General features: G+C 47.0%; 1 protein-coding gene and 1 non-coding gene across 7 annotated transcripts in view; one reads left to right on the forward strand and one right to left on the reverse strand.

Moving 5' to 3' along the window:
- The window catches only part of LOC135401386 (uncharacterized), a 35,486-nt gene extending 21,408 nt beyond the window's left edge, over positions 1-14,078 (forward strand). Inside the window, exons 28-37 of one of the 6 annotated variants that reach the window (XM_064633769.1) lie at positions 21-128; positions 223-333; positions 457-573; positions 6,137-6,244; positions 6,626-6,730; positions 7,854-7,958; positions 8,840-8,944; positions 11,046-11,179; positions 13,356-13,471; positions 13,595-14,078. In XM_064633769.1, the coding sequence (XP_064489839.1) occupies positions 21-128; positions 223-333; positions 457-573; positions 6,137-6,244; positions 6,626-6,730; positions 7,854-7,958; positions 8,840-8,944; positions 11,046-11,179; positions 13,356-13,436 (974 nt within the window). In that variant the 3' untranslated portion in view covers positions 13,437-13,471; positions 13,595-14,078. Of the gene's footprint in view, positions 1-20; positions 129-222; positions 334-456; positions 574-6,136; positions 6,245-6,625; positions 6,731-7,853; positions 7,959-8,839; positions 8,986-11,045; positions 11,180-13,355; positions 13,472-13,594 lie in introns of those variants that run through there. The other 5 variants (XM_064633770.1, XM_064633771.1, XM_064633773.1 and 2 more) reach the window with 5 other exon arrangements.
- Positions 14,079-17,188: 3,110 nt separating this feature from the next.
- On the reverse strand, positions 17,189-17,262 carry Trnat-agu (transfer RNA threonine (anticodon AGU)). The gene has a single exon. It is a non-coding gene; the product is annotated as a tRNA-Thr (tRNA).
- Positions 17,263-21,242: the final 3,980 nt, after the last annotated feature.

Consider the following 21,242-nt stretch of genomic DNA (forward strand, 5'->3'; position numbering starts at 1 on the left):
GCAGAATCTTTACCTTCCAGGACCTGGAGCCTACGATACCAATAAGAACGGAAAAGTGCGTTTCCCACGTATGCCCAGTTTTTCAATTCGTGGCAAACCGAAGGGCACTAAAGTCGAAATTACGCCGGGTTGGTATACGTCTTATCCCTGGTGATCCCTAGGAGACGTATTCCAGTTTTCTCTCGTTCGTTTCACTGATCTTACATGATGTTACGCGTGCAGCACCTTGCGACTACAACCCAGAAAAGGCAGATCCCCTAGTACGACCTACGTCGCCATCGTTCACTTTCGGATCAAAGACGCAGACCCCTGTGCTAAAGGAAGAACTGCCCGGTTCGTGCAGTTTGATTTCTCGAACACTGCGTCTCATCAGCATACCTATGTCGCGCAGTGTGAACGTGTCGTTGATACCATAGCTCGACTACCAGAACTGTAAGAAGATCTCTGGTGTTTCAGCTCCTGGCGATTACAGCCCGGAGAAGGCAGACAACATTGTGTTTCCAGCCACGCCACGGTTTTCGTTCCGTCGAAAGTTTCGCTCTCACCCGGACGCTATCTTCGAAAAGTGCCTCAGTAAGATGGCCGATTTGTTCTCGTACTCCCGGCACCGCAAGTGAGGCAGAGCACGCTTCAAGAGCTACTGGTGCTGGTCGCGCACTCTGGTGGTCGGGCTACATAGGTACTTCTGCGTCTGTATACTGCCTGCTGCATTTTGGCCTGAGCACTTTATACCCGGCGTTGCACTGGGAAATAAATTATGCACTTATGAACAAAAAAGCGTCATGTATAGACGATTTCAGAAAATCCCAGTGCTCCTTGCGCACGCGTTGCATCCTGGGAGATTACTGGAATGAGCTGTCCTTCGCGTTTCATTTTCGCAGACCTTGACTATACCCGTGGACAATCTGTAGAGAGTGAAGGAACCGAAACAGCTTGGAGACCTTCTCGTCCTTTGTTACCAGCAAGTTCCCATAGTTCAAAGTGGCGCAAAGCTGCCTGGGATTTTCTGAAGTCGTTGTATTCAAAATATGCCTCCCGATATCACTCACAAAGCTGTTGGGATATGCTGCTTCGTTGACGTAGCGATTTGTACAGAACTTCATACCCTTTATAAAGATAAAAAGAAATCGGTGTGTTGCATGTATTCCAAAGTTTAATAAAACATATTTTTCAAATCCATTCAACGCCATAATGGACATGAAAATGAGTTACCCTTTTTTAATGCGAGTCGAAATGAAATGAAACTGTAAAGGCTTACATGTGTAGCAGCACTAGCTGCACCAACATCGCCTTTGGCCACATGACCCTGTTTGTGCCCTGCCATCTCGCGCTCACGAGACGCGAGCTAGTTACTTCTTCTTCTACTCGAGCGACCGGCCAGAACGGTCAATAAAATAGTCTGGTCCGACTTGACGCCTTTTGTCTCCTGGCCTCACTCAACACGCGACAACTGGTGACCCGGACGTGATGGCCACTGGACCCCCTTCTGCTACTGGCCCTCTCCCAGGACCAGCAGGCCACTTTCCGCCAGTCCAGCAAGTCCCAGGACCACAGCAACAGAACGTTGCGGTGCCCGCTATTGCGGCGCCCCTGTTGCCCCCACCTCAAGTTTCCGCCGTCGCTATCAAGCTGCCGACGTTTTGGGCCGCCGATCCCGTCGTATGGTTCGGGCAAGCTGAGGCCCAATTCGCCCTTCGTCTCATCAGTGACCAACTGACGAAGTTCTACCACGTCGTTGCCGCACTTTCCCCTACTGATGCTTCCGAGGTGCGCGACTTGGTTGCCTCCCCACCGACACAATCACCATATGACGTGCTCAAGACTGAATTAATTCGCCGGACGTCTATGTCGGAGCAAAAGCGATTCCAGCGCCTGCTGACCCAAGAAGAACTCGGAGATCGCGCGCCTTCTCAGCTCTTACGGCGTATGCGCCAACTGCTCGGCGACCGTCCCGACAGCGCCGTAATCGACGATTCCCTGCTCCGCCAACTCTTCCTCCAGCGGTTGCCGGCCAATGTCTGCATGGTTTTAGCCGCTGCTGGCACCATGAGCCTGAACGACCTGGCCAACCTTGCCGACAAGATCATGGAAATGGCACCACCGCAGATCGCAGCTGTGGCCTCGCACCCCCCTTCTCCGCCTACGGCTACTGGTTCCAGCTCGCCGCAAGCAGTGGACCTTTCTCAGCTCGTGGAACAGATCTCCAACCTGCAGCTGGAGGTTGCAGCCCTCCGCCACTGCAGTCCTTCTCCGTCTCCACGCCGATCCCGCTTCGCGCATCGACGTTCCCCATCTCCAGCTGGAATTTGCTGGTATCATCGCCGTTTCCGCACCAAGGCTCGCAACTGTACACCACCATGCACCTTCCAGGGAAACTCCCGAGCCAGTCACTAGATATGGCGGCTGGTGACTCTGGCACTCGTCCATCCCGCCTCTTCTTTGTTCTTGACAACAATTCCGGACTAAAGTTTCTTGTTGACACCGGCGCTGACGTCAGTGTACTTCCGTCCTCTCTTTTTCGTTCACCACGCAAGCCAACGTCCCGCACCCTGCAACCTGTTAATTCCACGCCGATTGCGACGTACGGAGAGCATTCCCTCACTCTCGACTTGGGCCTCCGCCGCTCCTTCGCATGGATTTTCCTTGTGGCTGACTTGCAGTACCCTATTCTGGGAGCAGACTTTCTGAGCCATTTCGGTCTCATGGTGAACATGAAAAAACGCTTGCTCTGGGATGCAGAAACCCGGTTTCGCGTCAACGGCATTCCCTGTCGCCATTCAGTGTGCAGCCGCATCGCCCGCTTCAAGGCTGGAAACTGTCCATACTCCGCCATCCTGCAGGAGTTCCCATCCCTCTTGAAGCCATGTAACACCGAGCGGCCCGTGATGCACACAGTGACTCACCACGTTGTCACTACAGGTCCTCCCGTGCATGCCCGTCCTCGTCGCCTGGCCCCCGAGCGCCTCGCCATTGCGAAAAAGGAATTCCAACACATGCTCCAGCTTGGAATCGTCCGGCCTTCTTCCAGCAGTTGGTCATCGGCCTTGCACATGGTACCGAAGAAGACCGGAGATTGGAGGCCGTGCGGCGACTACAGAGCCCTTAACAAGGTTACTGTGCCAGATCGCTATCCCATCCCGCATGTTCACGATTTCGCCTCCAATCTCCACGGCATGACCATGTTCTCCAAGGTCGATTTGGTAAAAGCTTACCATCACATTCCAGTAGAACCCTCCGACGTTTCCAAGACTGCCATCGTTACACCATTCGGCATGTTCGAATATCTCAGGATGCCGTTTGGTCTGCGGAACGCCGCCCAGACCTTCCAACGGTTTATGGATCAAGTGCTGCGCGGCCTTCCCTTTGCGTTTGCCTACATAGATGACATCCTCGTTGCCAGCGGGTCCCCCGAGGAGCACGAAGACCACCTTCGCGCGCTTTTCCAGCGTCTCCAAGAGTTCGGCATTGTTGTGAACGCCGAAAAATGCGAGTTCGGCAAGCAATCGCTGGAGTTCCTCGGGCACCTAATCAGCAGCGACGGCATCCGCCCTCTCGACCACAAAGTTCTTGCCATACGCAACTTCCCAACGCCAACGTCACTGCGTAAGCTGCGAGAGTTTTTGGGAATGGTGAACTTTTATCGACGATTTATTCCATGCTGTGCGCGCATTTTGCGACCTCTGACAGACATGCTGCGCGGCACGCCATCTTCAACGCCGTTTTCGTGGACGGAAGAAGCGAACACCGCTTTCCTCGCTGCCAGACAAGCCCTTGCAGACGCTACTGTCCTCGTCTACCCGAAACACGGCGCGCCAACTAACATCATGGTTGACGCCTCTGACCATGCTGTTGGCGGTGTCTTACAGCAGTACATCGACGGGCAGTGGAGACCTTTGTCTTTCTTCTCGCAGAAGCTCTCTCCAGCGCAGTCCCGCTACAGCGCGTTTGGCCGTGAGCTGCTCGCTGCCTATTTAGCCATCCGCCACTTCCGGTATTTCGTCGAAGGAAGAACGTTCTACATCCTGTCAGATCACAAGCCTTTGACTTACGCGTTCCTCTCCAAGGCTGCCGACAGTTACACTCCCCGTGAAGCCCGGCAGCTGGCCTTCATAAGTGAGTTCACCGTCGACATTCGCCACGTCAACGGAACCGACAACCCTGTAGCGGATGCTCTGTCCAGGATGCACGTCGATGCTGTCACCTTTCCGAAGTTGACGATGGACTATTCCAAGATCGCCGAGGCGCAGCAGTCAGACGAAGAGCTTCGGAAACTGCGAGATTCTGCCACCACTCTTTCTTTCGAAGAGGTGCCTCTGCCCGGATCGCTCCTCAAGTTAACTTGCGACATCTCCACGGGCAGACCCAGACCGTTCATTCCGCAGGTTTTCCGTCGCCTTGTCTTTGATAGCGTGCATGCCCTAGCCCACCCTGGTATCCGCGCCACGCAGAAGCTGCTCACCACCCGCTTTATATGGCCATCGATGAACGCCGACGTTCGGGCATGGACCCGCGCTTGCCTCGTCTGCCAACGTGTGAAAGTCAACCGGCACAACAAGGCACCTTTAGCAGCATTCCCGCTCCCTGACGCCCGATTTTCGCACGTGCACATCGATCTCGTGGGCCCGCTTCCCCCGTCGCATGGTCATTCATACCTGTTAACATGCGTTGACAGATTTACGAGGTGGCCAGAAGCAATTCCCATCGCCGATTCCACCGCCGAGACCGTTGCCGAAGCCTTTTTGCACGGCTGGATAGCCCGTTTTGGTGTGCCTGCTACCCTTACCACAGATCGCGGCCGCCAGTTTGAAGCCAGGCTGTTCACCCAGCTCTTGGAGACCCTCGGCACACATCGTATAAGAACCACCTCATACCACCCCCAAGCAAACGGGCTCGTTGAGCGTTTTCACCGTCACCTTAAGGCCTCCCTCTCCTGCGCGCGTGAGCGTACCCAGTGGTTCGCCGCTCTTCCTACAGTGCTGCTCGGTATTCGGACAGCCCTCAAGCAAGACATCGGCGCCTCCAGCGCAGAACTCGTCTACGGGACGTCACTACGTTTGCCGTCAGAATTCTTCCATCCTGTGCGCCCCGAAGCAGCCGAGCCATCGTCATTCCTTCACCAACTCCGTTCGACAATGTCCCAGCTCTGCCCTTCCCCAACCCGACGAAGCCTTCGTAGCCATCCCTTCATCAGCCCAGAGCTTGAAAGCTGTACACATGTTTTTATTCGCCGGGATGCCGTTCGTAAGCCTCTTCAGCCTCATTTCGACGGCCCCTTTCAAGTTCTGCACCGATACGCCAAGTTCTACCGTGTACAGCTTAATGGCCGCGAGGACAACATTTCCATCGATAGGCTGCAGCCCGCTCACCTAGACCCCTCATCTCTGGCGCATTTCACCCAGCTGGAAGTTTCTTCAGACTCTTCGAACGAGCCTGACGCACAGCATGACAATCGACCCGCCCCCTCAGCCGCATCTCGATCTTTCCCACTGCGCCCAGTTTCAAGCAAGCACGTATCGTGGGATCTGCACCGCACTGTCTAGCCTGCAGCTTCAGCATCATCTTTCTCCAGGGGAGGGAGGATGATGTAGCAGCACTAGCTGCACCAACATCGCCTTTGGCCACATGACCCTGTTTGTGCCCTGCCATCTCGCGCTCACGAGACGCGAGCTAGTTACTTCTTCTTCTACTCGAGCGACCGGCCAGAACGGTCAATAAAATAGTCTGGTCCGACTTGACGCCTTTTGTCTCCTGGCCTCACTCAACACGCGACACATGATTTGACGTTGGTCAGCTGGACATTATAAGGTTGTACGTTGCTCTCAGCACTGCACTGCACGGCTTACAAAACGTTGCACCACTTTACACAGCAAAGTTGCACAGCTCGAACCACTTCACTCTGCACCCTGTATGGCTAACTGGTTGCGGTTCCTGTCTCGAACATGTTTGGAACCAGAGGTGTTTACTCGGCCGACAATGTTTAGCGATGTAACTTTATGCGACAGCGTCCATGGGCTACACCTCTCAAAGCCATGAACACAGACTCTTTTCACGCATGAGACGCACTTTGCAAGCTGTAGCCTATCGTCTTGCATCACCATCGCAGTGAAAGTAGCTGTAGTGCTCTTTCTCTTGACAGCGCCTGGTGCCTACGACCCAGATAAGGCCGATCAGGCTGTGCGGTCGATGGAGCCTAGTTACACCTTCGGTTATAAACGGAAAGAACCAGAAAAGGATGACTTTCCCGGTATGTCACTGACATATCGTCTGGCACTGTAGCCCTAACTTCGGCGCCTACGCGAAAACGTGCCTATATATATCCCAACGACACCGAATGTCCTCTGAGTGTACGAATAAAGTCCTCTCTGATTCGTAGGTCCGACGGATATCTCAGGGATATCCATCGGACGTATCAATCCGTTAGGACGTTATTCGTACATCCAGAGGACATTCGGTGTTGTCGGGGACGCAATGCCTTTGCATGTGACTATAGTATACACCGTTATACGCCGTTTCACTAACTTGCACGGTGAGATGCTAATATGTGTGGACGTGACGTAAGCATGTTGCGTTGTGCAACGCATGCGCGCCCAACTCATCATCCCTAATTTTGCTTAAATGCCTTTAGCTCCTGGAGCCTACTGTCCCGAGAAAGCAGATGCTGTGCTCGCCCCTACGCCAGCATACACCTTTGGTCTAAAGCCAAAGGATGCTAGGCCTGATGACATTCCTGGTAAATAACATACTTTTTATTCGTATCTTTTCATGACACGTCCTGTTCTAACTACGTCAATGACATCTCGATCTTTGTTACACGACTCACGCTGTTGCAAGGTCATAATTGGGACCTTTCCAAGAACCTGCTTCAAATGTTAACTTTGTATCAATAAGGACTTGTATTCTTCACAGTCTAAAATACTAGCATTTTCTTGCCTTGTTGGACAGTGTTGCTTAAAGGGGTAGCGACTCTTTTATATAACTGGTTCGTTACATCATGCATGCACAGTATTGAGAGAAAAATAATTATTCCTCCCACGTGTCGTACTTGACGTGATATAGACCCTGGAGCACGCGCTGCGAGACACATGTCGATTCCCATTGGTGGCCGCGAGCACGTGACCTCTCCCGTGCTACCCCACTATTCGCTGCGAGATCGACCTATAGGGGCGAAACTGTCACCCTTCTAGTCTGGATAACACGTGGGCCGTTGTTCGGAATTGATAGTTCTTTCCCGTAAATCTAGTGCAGTGAACCCTCGTTAATATGACCCCCGATAATCTGACATACGCGCTTTACGACCACACTCCTGGGGACAATGCAGTGAACCCTCGAAAATCCCCCGTTAATATGACAATTCCGCGTTATGACCAAAATTTTCGGGAACGATTATGGTCATAATAACGAGGGTTTACTGTACATGTGCACCGGAAGATCACTGGTACGATACTGTCCGGTTCTCCAATGCTCCACCTACTGCAGTAAACGCTGAATAAACGTGTGAAAGAAGACGACGCGTCCACACAATGGTAGTTCATCGTTTCTCCGCGGCGCGCCGACACTGCTCGATCTGGGAGCGAATAGAGGAGACGGGCCCGCAGTGACGTCAGAGCAAGATGAGTTTCGGTATTCGCGGTACCGATTTTCTATGCGTCTATTGCCCCTTCTGATGTAAAACTTAGAATACAGGTTCACATGGATGCAAATAATTTGTATTTCACATTTATTTCGCTTAACCTAAAGCAGGAAGCGTCGCAACCCCTTTGAGACAATGACCAGCTAGACCTTGTATTGGCTTGCCGTATGTGTTATAGTGGAGCGTGTACTAATCATTTCATTTCGCTTGTTTTTGTCTTTAGCGCCTGGCACGTATTCTCCCGAGAAAGCCTATAGCGTGCTTACAGCTACGCCAGCTTACACCTTTGGTCTCAAACCAAAGGATGCTAAACCAGACGACGTTCCTGGTAACCACACTCACCATACTAAGCACTTTTTTCTCGCAATTTACTGTGTGTAAAAATGTGACCCTGGCACACATAAATAGAATAATGGAGATCGTAAAGCATAGGCACTGTTGTCATTTTTTTAATGACGTCATGTCTTTGTTATTATGTCTCGCGCGCATGCCTACCGCGCTCCACATAGTACGGCATCCGCTACTCTGTTATCTTGGAGCAGTATTAATGCGTGGTATAACAGCTATATAACACATATTCATGTGCGTAGTGTTTTATAACCGTGATGAAGCGAAACTAATATATGATCAAATAAAACGAATGATTGCGCTTTTCTGTGTTAGCTAACGGATAATAACGCCGAGATGTTGGCATAACCTTTTATCTTTTTTTTTCTTTTTTCTTTTTTTCTTTTTTTGTGCTGCAGAAAAGACTTTGCTTCCTGTGACTTGTATGTTGTATAATGGGGACGTCTGTTTCTGTTCGTGTGACATTGCTTCAGAATGCGTTAGGTGTTCATGTCTTGGGAAAGTTCCAAAATTCCAGTTGGTACCTAATGGGATATAGGTTTGCTGAACGGGAATCAACGTTCACCCGTAGACACGATTACGTGGTTGTAGCTGACCCTCGCCCTTTCTCAGTGTTCCTCCATTAGTCCATGCGGGTCATCCGTGCGTTCTGAAGGGAAAAGGGAGTTTTTACTTGATTCGCTCCACAGCGCCCGATTACCCTGACTTTGGTAGACGCCTGGAACGTTCAGTCTGACAGTACTAATACACTTACAATTACCATTTTGTCAGTTTGTGAGGGACCTCTTGTCTTGTGGCGCCAAATAGTATGTGTGCTTTGAAGTGATTACTAACACATGTAACTCTCATTGGTCTATATAGCTCCGGGTACGTACACTCCGGAAAAGGCGGACTCTGTGCTCGCAGCTACGCCAGCTTACACCTTTGGCCTGAGGCCAAAGGATGCCAAGCCTGACGGCATCCCCGGTAAACAGCCTTGCTGACAGTCTGCTACGCCTCACCCCCTGGTATAACCCCTATAATCCCCTGACTTTTCAACTGACTTTCACCTTTCTAACTGGTCACCGCAGTGTCCTGAGTTTCCATTACATCCTATCCTTAACGCCGGCTCTGCGAAATGTTCGTTGTCCTGCAAAGTTGATTTCCTTCGCTAATGGAATGCTCGACATATTTAACTATGCGCCAAACCGCTTATCCGTACTGCTTATGAGGGGCAGGAACAAAGCAGGGAGGGGAGAAAACAAACGTTACATAACTCTCATGTCCGAAGGTTCCCTTGGTGGCCATCAATTGCTCAACTGAACGTATCTGAATGAAACAAGGTGCAACTTTTTTATGAGCACATCGATATTTGAGGAATATATAGACAACGCTCTGTCATTGACATCGTATTTATCGGCATTAATTCTCTAAAAAAAAAAAAAAGAGCTCCGAGATTTCTTTTAATAGTTCAACTCTTGTGTGCAGCATAGAAGCGATAACCCGCTTGACCTGTCTGCCAAGTAATGCAACGCCACCTTCATTTAACAAAATTGCGTTAACCACGAGCTTAGTTCGAACGCTTTCAGAATTTATGAGCACAACGTACAACGAAAGGGCCTTAAAGACGACGGCGAAACACCTGGCACGATATATCCCTTCTCCGCAGGGCACTTGAGTCGCGCAGTAATGCCGACTTTAAGGTTCGATCGATGGTAGTTTTGGTCCTATGACCGTCTTCCAAAACATTGCGTTTGTGCGCGTTGGGTTCAGAGTATTTTCTATATGGATCTACATATACGTCCATAACGTAACTTTATAAACTTTATTGTAACACATATTGAGCAAGAGCTCGTTAAGGCTGTTGACAATAAACGCGCTGGCGACAGCGGAGTGGAGTGAAAGTATAACACGTAGTGCATATTATATTTAGGGCCTGACTTTTTCGGGTTTTATTTTTGGCCAAATTCGGGGGGTAAATATCGGGTGATATTTTTCATTTGAAAATTCGGGTGTATTCGGGTTAAATCCCGTTACGGCATATTCTGTCGTCAGGAATTCGGGTGTATTCGGGTGATTTTTTTTGTTTAATAAAAATTTGTCTTAACATGGAACTAATGTTTAGCAATGTTATCAAACTTTATTTCAATGCACGCTTATGAGCGTGCCACGCGACCCGGATGTTTTCAGGTAGATTCGGGTTAAACCCAAATTTTACAGATTTCGTTCGGGGGGTAAATATCAGCGGATACGGGTTTAACCCTAAAAAGTCAGGCCCTAATTATATTGTACCTTAACAAGTGACAGGGTTTCGAATAATTATCGGCTTTGCCCTTTCTCCCTTACGCTTTCAAACATTTTTTGCGCAGCAGATAGGGACATACAGTCATGGTACACGCCATTTATTTCCTTCCCCCTCTCTCTCTTTCTCTTTCAGTATATTGAGACGATATCCCTGTTCGTCACTGGCTTTTTTTGTCGGTTTGTGTCGCTTTGGTGGCTGTTTTGTCGCTCTTTTTAGCACGTTTCCCGATATTTTTTAGCACTGACACGTGCGTTAACGTCAACAAGGACAATATAATACCAATAATAAATATAGATCGACACTATAACGCATTTCGAAACGCGTTTATTGCATCTGGCTGAATGCATCTTTTTTCAAACTCGTCCGAGCTTTCACGTGTCACTTTTTTCCCACACTCCTCCGCACCTCTCTCTCTCTCTCTCTCTCTCAATATATGTTTCCCATATGAGATCCTATGTTGACTCTCTGTAGAGGAAGTTTAGAGATATGCTTCTTCCCCGAAATTTTATAACAAGCCAGCATTCCTCACTTCCACACTGAATGCTTCCTAACACGAAACGGGTTCATGTACAGAAGCACCTTTATTTACTTTAGTCTACACACAAGCCACGCGTCATCGTTATCACCTTGAGGTAGTAAATATATTTACTACTATATGAGATAGAAAGTATACTTCAGAAGTATAATAAAAGTGGGCTACAGCGGCGACTTGCATACCACGTGACTTGTATTTTCTATTACCTAAGTAATGCCTCATTGAGGTAACTTGCTCTTTCTCCTCAGCACCTGGCAAGTACGATGTCCCTGCAGCCGACGCCTACAAGAGCAAATCTCCCGCCTACACGCTTAGCTACAGGACCAACATTCCCGGTGACCACACCAAGAAACCCGGACCAGGTGCTCATTCTCCAGAAAGGGTAAACCGCCATACACTTTAACGGTCTAACTATACGTCAACAGTGTGCGTAAAAATGGCTCGTCTCTCATTGGCTAATACTTTACCACATCATTGGATCATACGTCAATACTAAAACATCACTATTCTCATAAAAGGGCGTTTCAATCTCTCCAGAAAGTTTTTGGTGGACTCTCAAACTGGCGCGCAGCGTTTCCAAAAAGTAAAATTGTATATTCTGCAACGAAAAATAAATCCCGGCCCACTACCTACTCAATCTATTGAGAAGGTTGCCAGCAGCTACAAATACCTAAGGCGTCACAATGCCCTGTGACCTAATGTGGGGAACGCCTGTGTTGAAAAAGGTTATAGGACTTGTTCCAGAGAGCATCCATGACTGTAAGACATGCGCGATATACATTACCATTGTTCTCAGTTGGAAAACGTCAGTGTCATATGACGTTCACTTCGATCCTGCGCTCTAAAAAATGAACTTCACCGCATAGCACGCTCTGCGCCAACCATTGCCACGAATTTGGATATATGATAATTGACACAAAAAGGCGTACGCCCCCCCCCCCTCTCTCTCTCTCTCTCTCTTCGAATCAGAAGCGATAACACTATCATTCGTGGCGATGGTTGGCGCAGAGCGTGCTATGCGGTGAAGTTCAGTTTTTAGAGTGTACTTGGCGTATCCTACTTGTACTACTAACGTGATTGAAATAAGACATTTCTAGTAACGTCTCAACGAGTTAGTCGACGTTCCTGGCTTAATCTTCTTCTTTTTTTTTTCCTTCGTCTTTTATCTGTACGTCATTGTTTATTAGGCGCATCTTCTTACGTTGCTTCGTATGCTCCCTGCGGCTACGGTTCGTGTTTGCACTTGCTGCATGAACGTTTGAAATGAAATCGAACATAATAATAAAAAAAAATAGCAATGTGACTCTGCCGCTGTTTACCCTCTTCGTGTATTATGCGCGGAACTGCACACTCTACTGTAAATGAAAAATAAAATTCACGGGGAAAAAATAAAAATAAAATAAAATCATGGCCCACAAGTCGTCTGCAGTACGGGGCCGGTTCTCTTCCGACAAACACTCTTTAGCTTAGCTGAATGGCCTTCGGCATTTATGATCTTCTAAAGCCCCTGCAACGAAAACTACTTTGAAAATGACGGAATATCTGCCGCTATATTTCTTCCCCGCAATGCGCTTCAGTCATGCAGAAATGCTGCCTTTAAAACGTTGATCGATTGCCGTATTGAGCCTGGGGGAGGTCCTGCGAGCTTTGCTTTTAAAACATTTCGGGTATTTCCTTTTCTCTCGCTCTCGCTTCTTTCCTTTCTTTTCTTTTTATCTTGAAACAAGGACCGACATTTTATTACCCCGCATATTAAAGCGGGATCTCTGAAAGGCAGCTGCCGACGTCACCCGATCCTCCATTTCCAGATGAAGGGGTTGTGGAAAGTGAGTGAGAAAAAATCAGTGAGATGAACGCGCTTTGCGTCAGTGTAACATTCTACAGTAAAAAATGAAAATAACAGGCAGCTGTAGCGGCGCAGAACTCAACACACCCGGTTCCACGTTCCTATAGCTGTTCTGTGGGACTGTCGTACCCTACAATTCGCCAAATGTCTAAGGTCACGTCGGGCAGACACCTTCTTTCGCAAAAGAAAATATGGTACAGAATTTTGTCCTTGAAATTAGAAACGGAAGACAAGCAATAATAATAATAATAATAATAAATTATTATTATTCATAGTATCATTAATTTATTATTATTAATATTTCCTTCCCTTTTAGTGCCATGTACTGGGGGAGAGGGGGGAGGCTATATGTTCATTCACACAAAAGGAGATGGCCATGTACTGTATATCTCCTCTCTGTATGATATATCTGTATGTTTCCACTGTATGTATCAACGTGAATATCTTCCTGTTACGTTCTTGTTCCTGGATATGTTATGTTGTGCTTAATATGTATATGTATGTATATATATATATATGTGTGTATATATATTTGTAAGTACTGTGTTGTCTACGTGGGCCAATACCAAGGCTTTGGCTGTCTTGGGCACGTAAATAAAGATTATTATTATTATTATTATTATTATTATTATTATTATTATTATTATTATTATTATTATTATTATTCGTTTTTGTTAATTCTCATCTTCATCGTTTTGTACCTCTTTCCCAGGTGTGGATGACAAAGAATAGTTCCCCTCGCTTCTCCTTCGGAATTAGGCACAGTCCCTGCGCTGAGACACCCCTCAAGTAGCTGCCAGAAAGTAGTTAGCAAGTGAACATCACGTGGTAAGCGACTTTTCATGTCTTTTTCTTTTTTACTTTTCTTTTTCTTTCTTTTTTTCTCTTTTGCTATGAGGGTGCATTACATGACCTAACGCCACAGTTCGTATTATTTGTAATTCGTTTCAGTCCTCTTCGACGGCTAAAAGCATCGTGTGCTGCAATGAAGAGGGCTTCGCTGCTGTGTGCTTCCATCTAACAATAATACCTCGTGCAAGTGAAGGCTGTAATCACTCTCGTCTGCATCGTTTTGCCACTCCGACTTCACTAGCGCTGCGTAGTTTGTTCGATTTCAGATTTTCCCATAAATGTGTTTTATTGTCACGAGACAGTTCCGCGACGACCCCTGGCGAGTACCTGCTGAGACTGCCGTCTATTTACACTGCCTTTGATACCAGCAACTTACATGGCATTAAAAAAAGAGAGATAAAAAGAAAACTTTTGGAAAGCACGTCGAACGATTCCGTGCGACGCACGCGTACACAACGCACGTTTTACACAGCCTGTTTTTATAAAGTTGCTTCGTGTACTACATATGCTAGCACGCACCACGAAAAAAAAAACTATTTTTATATCTATTTTTATTATTGAAATAATAAAATGCTAACAGAAAGACGGGTTGCTTCATTTCTTTCTACCTGCTAAATACGATTATCGCGAAGTCGGAAAATCTATTACGTATATAGTATCCTAGTGTTCAACCTAAGAACTGCACAAAATGTGGTCCGCCAACAGAGTTGCTCCTATACGGATACATTATACTGTAGCGCAACTAGATTGTGCTGCCTATACAGGGTTCCCATGCATAGTTTCGGTGTCGCGAGTATTCGTCGCGATGCAGAGTGATTCAGCTAGCTATTGCTGCCAATGAGAACAAGCGTAGGGCAGGGCTTAAGCGTGACATGCTTAGGTTGAATACGACTGTAGTCGATAGATAACTTAGGATCAAGAATACTTAGGTCAGGTTGCTGGAATGACTGGGTGGTCAATCATTACATGTAGGCACAGACACAACTGCCTGCCAGTCAACCGGCACAAATAACGGGTCCGCACGAAGTTCCCTCACCAGCAGGGATCGTTAACAATCCTTTCCGGTGCTCGTTCGAAAGGATATATGGCCGAAGCTTGTTGAAAGGACAGCGCAAGGGTAATGCTATGAATATCGTGCAGCTGTCCGACATCACATGTGGGTTATTGCTTTTAGGCATTATGGAGCCGGGTCCCTGTCAAGTGTACTTTCGCTCCTCCAACACGGGGTCGGGGGACATCGTATAGGGAACTGTATTGACATCTGATTGTGCTCAGGTAAAGCTTGAGATGAGCCACGAGGCACCAGACTGCAGAGCTGACTTTACGTAGTGTGATTGTTGCACCAGAGGAAATACAACAGAGATAGCTTGACCAGGTGGCAAAAACTTCGGAGACGCTTGAAGGTCTTGTATACCTACAGATAGTAACGCAACCAAACCCCACCTCCAGGTAACAACCTAACTTCTTCATCACTGGTAAGTATGGAATCACAAGTGCGGGCATTTCCAACTCCTCAGTGGTGTTACGAAGAGGGAGGTCTGGGCAACCAGGAATCCAGCAAGCAGAACATTCGCAGGCGTCAGAGGGAGCGTCCTTTATATTTTCATTTACTTTTTTTTTATTTTTGAGTTTAAAAATGGGAAATATACAAACCTGCGGATATATAAAAATTATTTTTAATATGAGTTAAGCGACATGGATCCTACGCAGGGCTATAACATTCTCGACCGGAAACGATGTAATCCACGTGCATATTAAAGGTCTGCACCCACCCGTATGAACCCACTTCATAATAAACTGCGTTAACAAACGGCCTAGACCAACGTGTGCATTTGCACGTCGAAAGACAGTAATATATTCCTGCTTCGAATCATCGGTTACCGCGAGGATAAATCACATTCATCACAGCGGCTCCTAAGCAACTCCTTTTTGCCTTCCGCTTGTCGATTCAAAATGCGAAATCGATCCCGCAATCGATTAATAGGTACGCCAACCGCGCGAAGTGTGCGCCTTGTCGCACGTCATCAAGTGGCTCAGGAACTGGTACTTCTATATTCGTGACGGCTCATATGCTTAGAGCCTCTGCATCCGCACATATCTTTATATCCACTGTGAAAACTATACACTCTTAAAAATGAACTTCACCTCATAGCACGCTCCTAGCAAACCATCATCTCAAATGATATCGTTATCTGCCCCGATTTGTTAAAAACGGGAGGCGTACGCCTTTTTTGTGACAATTATGAACAGCATAGGTGTCACAAAAAAGGCGTGCGCCTCCCGTTTTCAACAAATCAGGGCAGATAACGATATCATTCGAGATGATGGTTGGCTAAGAGCGTGCTATGCGGTGAAGTTCATTTTTAAGAGAATACTTTACCATATTCTTCCCATTCCAGCGGCATGGCCGAGTGGGAGCCAAGGTCATGCTGAAGACTGGGAGGTTGTGGGTTCGAATCCTACCACTAGCTGTGCTGTCTGAGGTTTTCCCTGGGATTTCTGAGGACTTTCCAGACGAATGTCGGCACAGTTCCCCTGAAGTCGGCCCAGGACGCATACTAACCCCCCCCCCCTGTCCCCACTCATTCCTGCTGTCCTCTCTCCATCTGTCTACATCTGTACGCCGCTCATAGCCACAGTTGCTTCGCGGCGCTAACACACACACACGCTTCTTCGCTATTACACTGCGGTATTCCAGCAAGTAATCACGCCAATCGATTATGGCGCAGGTTCACAGAGACGAGCGTGTCTTCGTATTTATATTGGCCACTATTTAAATTGGGTACTTTATATTAGTCAGATAATTTATTACAAATACGCGGACCAGCTCTCTGTGATTTTCGATATCGAGAATGTGATGTCGTCAATCTCGCGTGCGTGACCCTGCCCGAAAAGAAGGCATCAAACAATTGAATGCGCGGTTCATTGTGGTATATACGATCGCTATTCGGGAATTCAAGTAATTACGTAACTTGAGAGTGGTAATATTATGTAAATCCACTAGTGTTGACGGAGAATCACGGCCCCGATATTTCTTATGGAGATATTGAACCTTGCTGTCCGTCTCTGAGTCTGAACATGCGTGCTTTCAGATTTTCATTTCATTTCATTTCATTTCATTTATTTCTGTTTGTGTCAAACACAAAACAATTAAGGTGGTACACCAAAAAGCAGCAGAAGCCACTTGACTAGGGCGGTACCACCCTACATTTGGTGCAAACAACAGCGGAGTCAAACAAGAGAAAATAATACAGGCAAATATTTGAAAGCCATGATACAACATGCACAGTAGAGATAACACTCATAACCGATACAAGGCTATCAATGAAATTGACTTAGAAAAAGGAAAATGAATAATATTACACACATGCAGAACGACAAAATGCAAGGTTATCAATTCAGTTGACTTGAAAACATATTTCTGAGGTTTCTTGGGGACATTTGTGAAATATCAATACTAGAATTCAAGAAGCTATTTAGAACAATGGTAAGTCTGTAAGTTAAGGATTGTTTGGCGTAATGTTTGTGGCGTAGATGTGTTTCTGGTTGCTCTGCTAGACGCAACACGCTAAAACGGAAGCAAAGAAAAAAAGTAAGTCATCCGTCTTCCGTTATTCCTGTCGAATACGACTGGCGGTTGGCGGGCAGCCAGTAAAACCGTATGAGCGTGCGGCAAAAGCGGACACACGGACCAGGCACCGGTGGGATTCGAACCCACGATCTCCTGTTTACTAGACAGGCGCTTTAACCAACTAAGCCACGGCGCCGACGAGTGCTTGCTATCAACCTGTTTTTTGCACCATTATCGGTTGCTCCAGATGCTGCTTCAACTTAATGTACGTTCGATGGGTGAACTGGTTTCTCTCGAGAATGTGATACCGCAACACTTAAGGTGGACGGCATCGGCCGATTCGCAAAGTGCTGCGTGTATATTCATAGGAGCACCCACTTGAGGATTCTATCTGCGGCAGTCTTTGGCGTAGGTACTTGGAATGGAACTAAAGGGTCTTATATGTTTTCTTTGTTTGTCGTATTTAAATAGGACCCGTATAGGTATAGGGCACGAAGCAAGTATTCGTAAGACTAACTTAAGGTGTCCGTCTAATTTCAAAAGATGTATACTCCTGGAAGATCGCTTATGTGCTTCACGCTCGGTACCTGTAGCTGTCGTTCGTCGTCCTTGTCGTCACGTGTTATACCTGTGCTCATATCGACAGATATCTCTTTTGTCTATCTTTAGACAAACTCCAGATAAGACAGTTAACCCTGATTCACTCGCACTTTCAGTACACTGTGATGCCCGGCTGGATAGGTATAGGAGGCGATAGATCAATCGTGTAGATCAAAGTCGTATCTATCTTATCTGTCTCGCACCCAGTACGCATTGCTTTTTTTTTTCCGAGTCTGGAGACCCGACATCACTGGCATTCCCGGACGAATCATGCCATGTGCACGTGAGCTCTCGCGAACGTGCCAGCTAATTCAATTCCACCAATAAGGACACCGTGGAGGACTGTGGAAATGTCCTCGGAAAATAACGCGCCCTACACTCGGGTGTTGTCACGAAGGAAAAATTAAAGCCAGCTTGCAACCGTGCACTCATATGTCACGTACGGCGTCCATAGTCCGGCACTCGCAGGGTGAAGACGACCGCGTCGTCTGCTACGAATTTCCGCCATCTTGACGCCCACGCGCAGCTCGCGATTCGCTCACAAAAGTGTAGCTGTACGCTTAGCGACGCACTACATTTTGATGTTGAGAAACTACATAGCAGAGGAGGTTTGAAAAAGTGGGTGAAGTCGGTACACAGCATTCATGCATGGTAAGCGTGGGAGTCAACATGGCGGCTTTGCGGCATTCGCTTGTGCAAAGGGTGACTCCACCCTAGACGGCACTCGTGACTCTCGGTTAGGGTCCCTACTCCCGCTCACTCAACTGTCGCCGCTAAACTCTCCGCTTTCTCACTTATGCTGAGTCACTCCCTGCTCATCTTTGCATTTCCTCACTCATGCTCACTCCCCTCCCTGCTCATCTTTGCATTTTCTCACTCATATACTGAGCTCATACATTGCATTGAGTGTGAAGGAGCGTGCTTGTTGATATTGAGCATGAGTGAGGTTCGCTTAGGTAATTATAGCGTTTCGAAGCATGTCCACTTTTTGTTTTTTGTTTGTTTGTGTGTGTGTGTGTGTGTTAGCGCCGCGAAGCAACTAAGACCATATGAGCGGCGTACAGGTGTAGACAGATGGGGAGAGGACAGCAGGCAGGACTGTGGGACATGGGGGGTTAGTATGCGTCCTGGGCCGACTTCGGAGGGAACGGCATTGCCGACATTCGTATGGAAAGCCATCGGAAACCCCAGGAAAAACCTTAGACAGCACGGCCGGTGGTAGGATTCGAACCCACTACCTCCCAGTCTTCAGCACGGCTTAGGCTACGACAGGCGAACCTGTGGTCGAATATTGAGGGCTTTCCAAAGTCCAGGATTGAGAACAAGGAGTTTTGTCCAAGGCTCTACCTGCATTAGAGGGCATTGTTTCGCTCTTTCTTCCTACCTACGTGCGTTACCTGTTTATTACGCATCTCAAGACACCCTTATTTCGTTATTGCTTTTTCTTGGCCAAGTACTATCAAGCGCAATTAAACGCATAAAAGCAAGATAAAGCACGTAAAGCGAGATACAGCACATAACACTTCATGATGCCCCATAGTTGTCCGATAAGTGATAACGCTCGATAAGCAACCTGCGTCATAGACATTGATAAACACTATATGCGAAAGGCTCGAATTTCTCAACCGCGTGCTTGCTTCTTCCATGCTTTCACATTCTTGTAACTGATATACGCATACAAAAAACGCCCTGCTTTAAGATAAATAATAATATGGTGTAATACGCATACTCAGCGCATGGAAATTATGTTCACTGAGTAGGCAATTTCAATCTTGGAGGAGCATATAATTATCCGCAAGCGCTGACTCGAGAACTAATTAACATACGTTGATACGTTGGGGATTTAGAAGAGAGGCCTTCTGAAGCTGCTAATGAGATTCGTGTGTAATCTCCGCAACACAGGACAAGATAAGGGATGGCAAAGTACCACTCCTCGCAGCCAGCTGACATAGCTATTATAGTTGAGTAGTTCGTAAGTGGACTTGCACTGTGTACGTCTGTAACAGAGTGAAAATTGAAGGCTTTCATTAGGAAGAGAAAGAAAATGTGTAGACGTTGGTGAGACGGAATGTGGTGTATTATGATGGATAAATGAAGTTGGCACAACGATCAAAAAGTGTTCAAGCGTGCTCTTAGAATGGAAATAGGTTGACGTTGTAGTAGTCTATGTATAGATAGGATTATTCGTTTTGAGGGTCCATGCTTTTTTTCTTTTTTCTTTTTTGCAAAATCTGGACGATAAAGATTTGATTTTTACCTGTTACTATTTCTTGATACTATTTTTCCAGCTGTTTGTCGAACAAAACTTGTAGCATTCGGTGACCTTTCCGGACTTCGTGTGCTTTCCGATTATTCTTATAAACCGACAAAATTAACGATAAAATCATTAATGGACTTGTGCAACGCATTGATCGGCTGGCGGTGTATTTACACAGGCGGAAGTCATTATGGTATATGGATAACCACATAGAAACGTCGTTTCTCAGCTCACACGTTTGTTCCATTAGACTATACTCTTCGACAACTTCTTACCTACACGATTATCTGTTTTCGAAACCTCACTGTATATCACCGTTTTTGGACACGTCTCAACAAAAAGAACGTCCTCTCAGAATCAGGCTGTGATTTGTATTGCAGCAATAATGTCACTGTTGCGTTTGCTAGGCTGAGGGGATGATGACGCGATCGTGCTAACGAAAAGTGTGTCGAATGTGGACATGACACGATGGCATTGTGTCAACAGGTCATGAGGTCAACTCTTATGTCATGTGCATCACTTCCGGCAAGTGCCTTTGTAACTTGCGACATACGCTGAAGTAAATGCTTCCAATGTGCCAGTAAACAGACATCTATAATCATCAAAACAGAAAAGGAAAACGGATTCGGAATTATTCGGGATTTTCATGCATGTGCGCGATTTTCTCGTTGGGGAGGGCGGGCTTTCGGGTGAAATCTGGTAAAAAAAAATAGGGGTAAAATCGGTGTATACACTTGTTCAGGTTCATATCGCAGCTCGCCGGAGGTGATTACACGAGCAAGTTAAAGCAATTTCCGCTGAAATTTCCGTCGAGGCGATTTCACCGCCGCGAAGTGACCAAGTCCAGTGCATGGTGCATGCTCCAATTTATGTTTCTTGGATTTCCTCCCAAGGTCACAGGAGTGTGTGTCAACAAGTGGTTCACGAAAAAGCCAATGAGTGCCAGATAGATGGAGCTCGCCTCGACTCATTTCTCCGCAGGTGTTTTTGTTATTTTTATTTTTTTAATACCAGGCGTTTCCCATACACCTGATGTGTAAAGCTCCAACTCAACTTGTTCATTTTAGATACCGGTTCATGTCCGATTGACGCTACACTGAATGAGCGAAATCACAACTTCTGCCAGACAACTGCATGGAATGGAACCCATAGAATAACCATGCCTTATCTCCGGGTTAGCCTTCGCATCAGCCGCGTGATATCCATTATCTTTCCTAACCATTAAAGAAGCCACACGGGGTTTAAAAATATTGAAAGCGAAGACGACTTACAGTAGATCAAGATGGACGGGACATACATCAAACCGAAAAACGAGATAC

This window comes from Ornithodoros turicata, chromosome 7 (assembly GCF_037126465.1).
Source record: "Ornithodoros turicata isolate Travis chromosome 7, ASM3712646v1, whole genome shotgun sequence".
NCBI classification, from domain to species: domain Eukaryota; kingdom Metazoa; phylum Arthropoda; class Arachnida; order Ixodida; family Argasidae; genus Ornithodoros; species Ornithodoros turicata.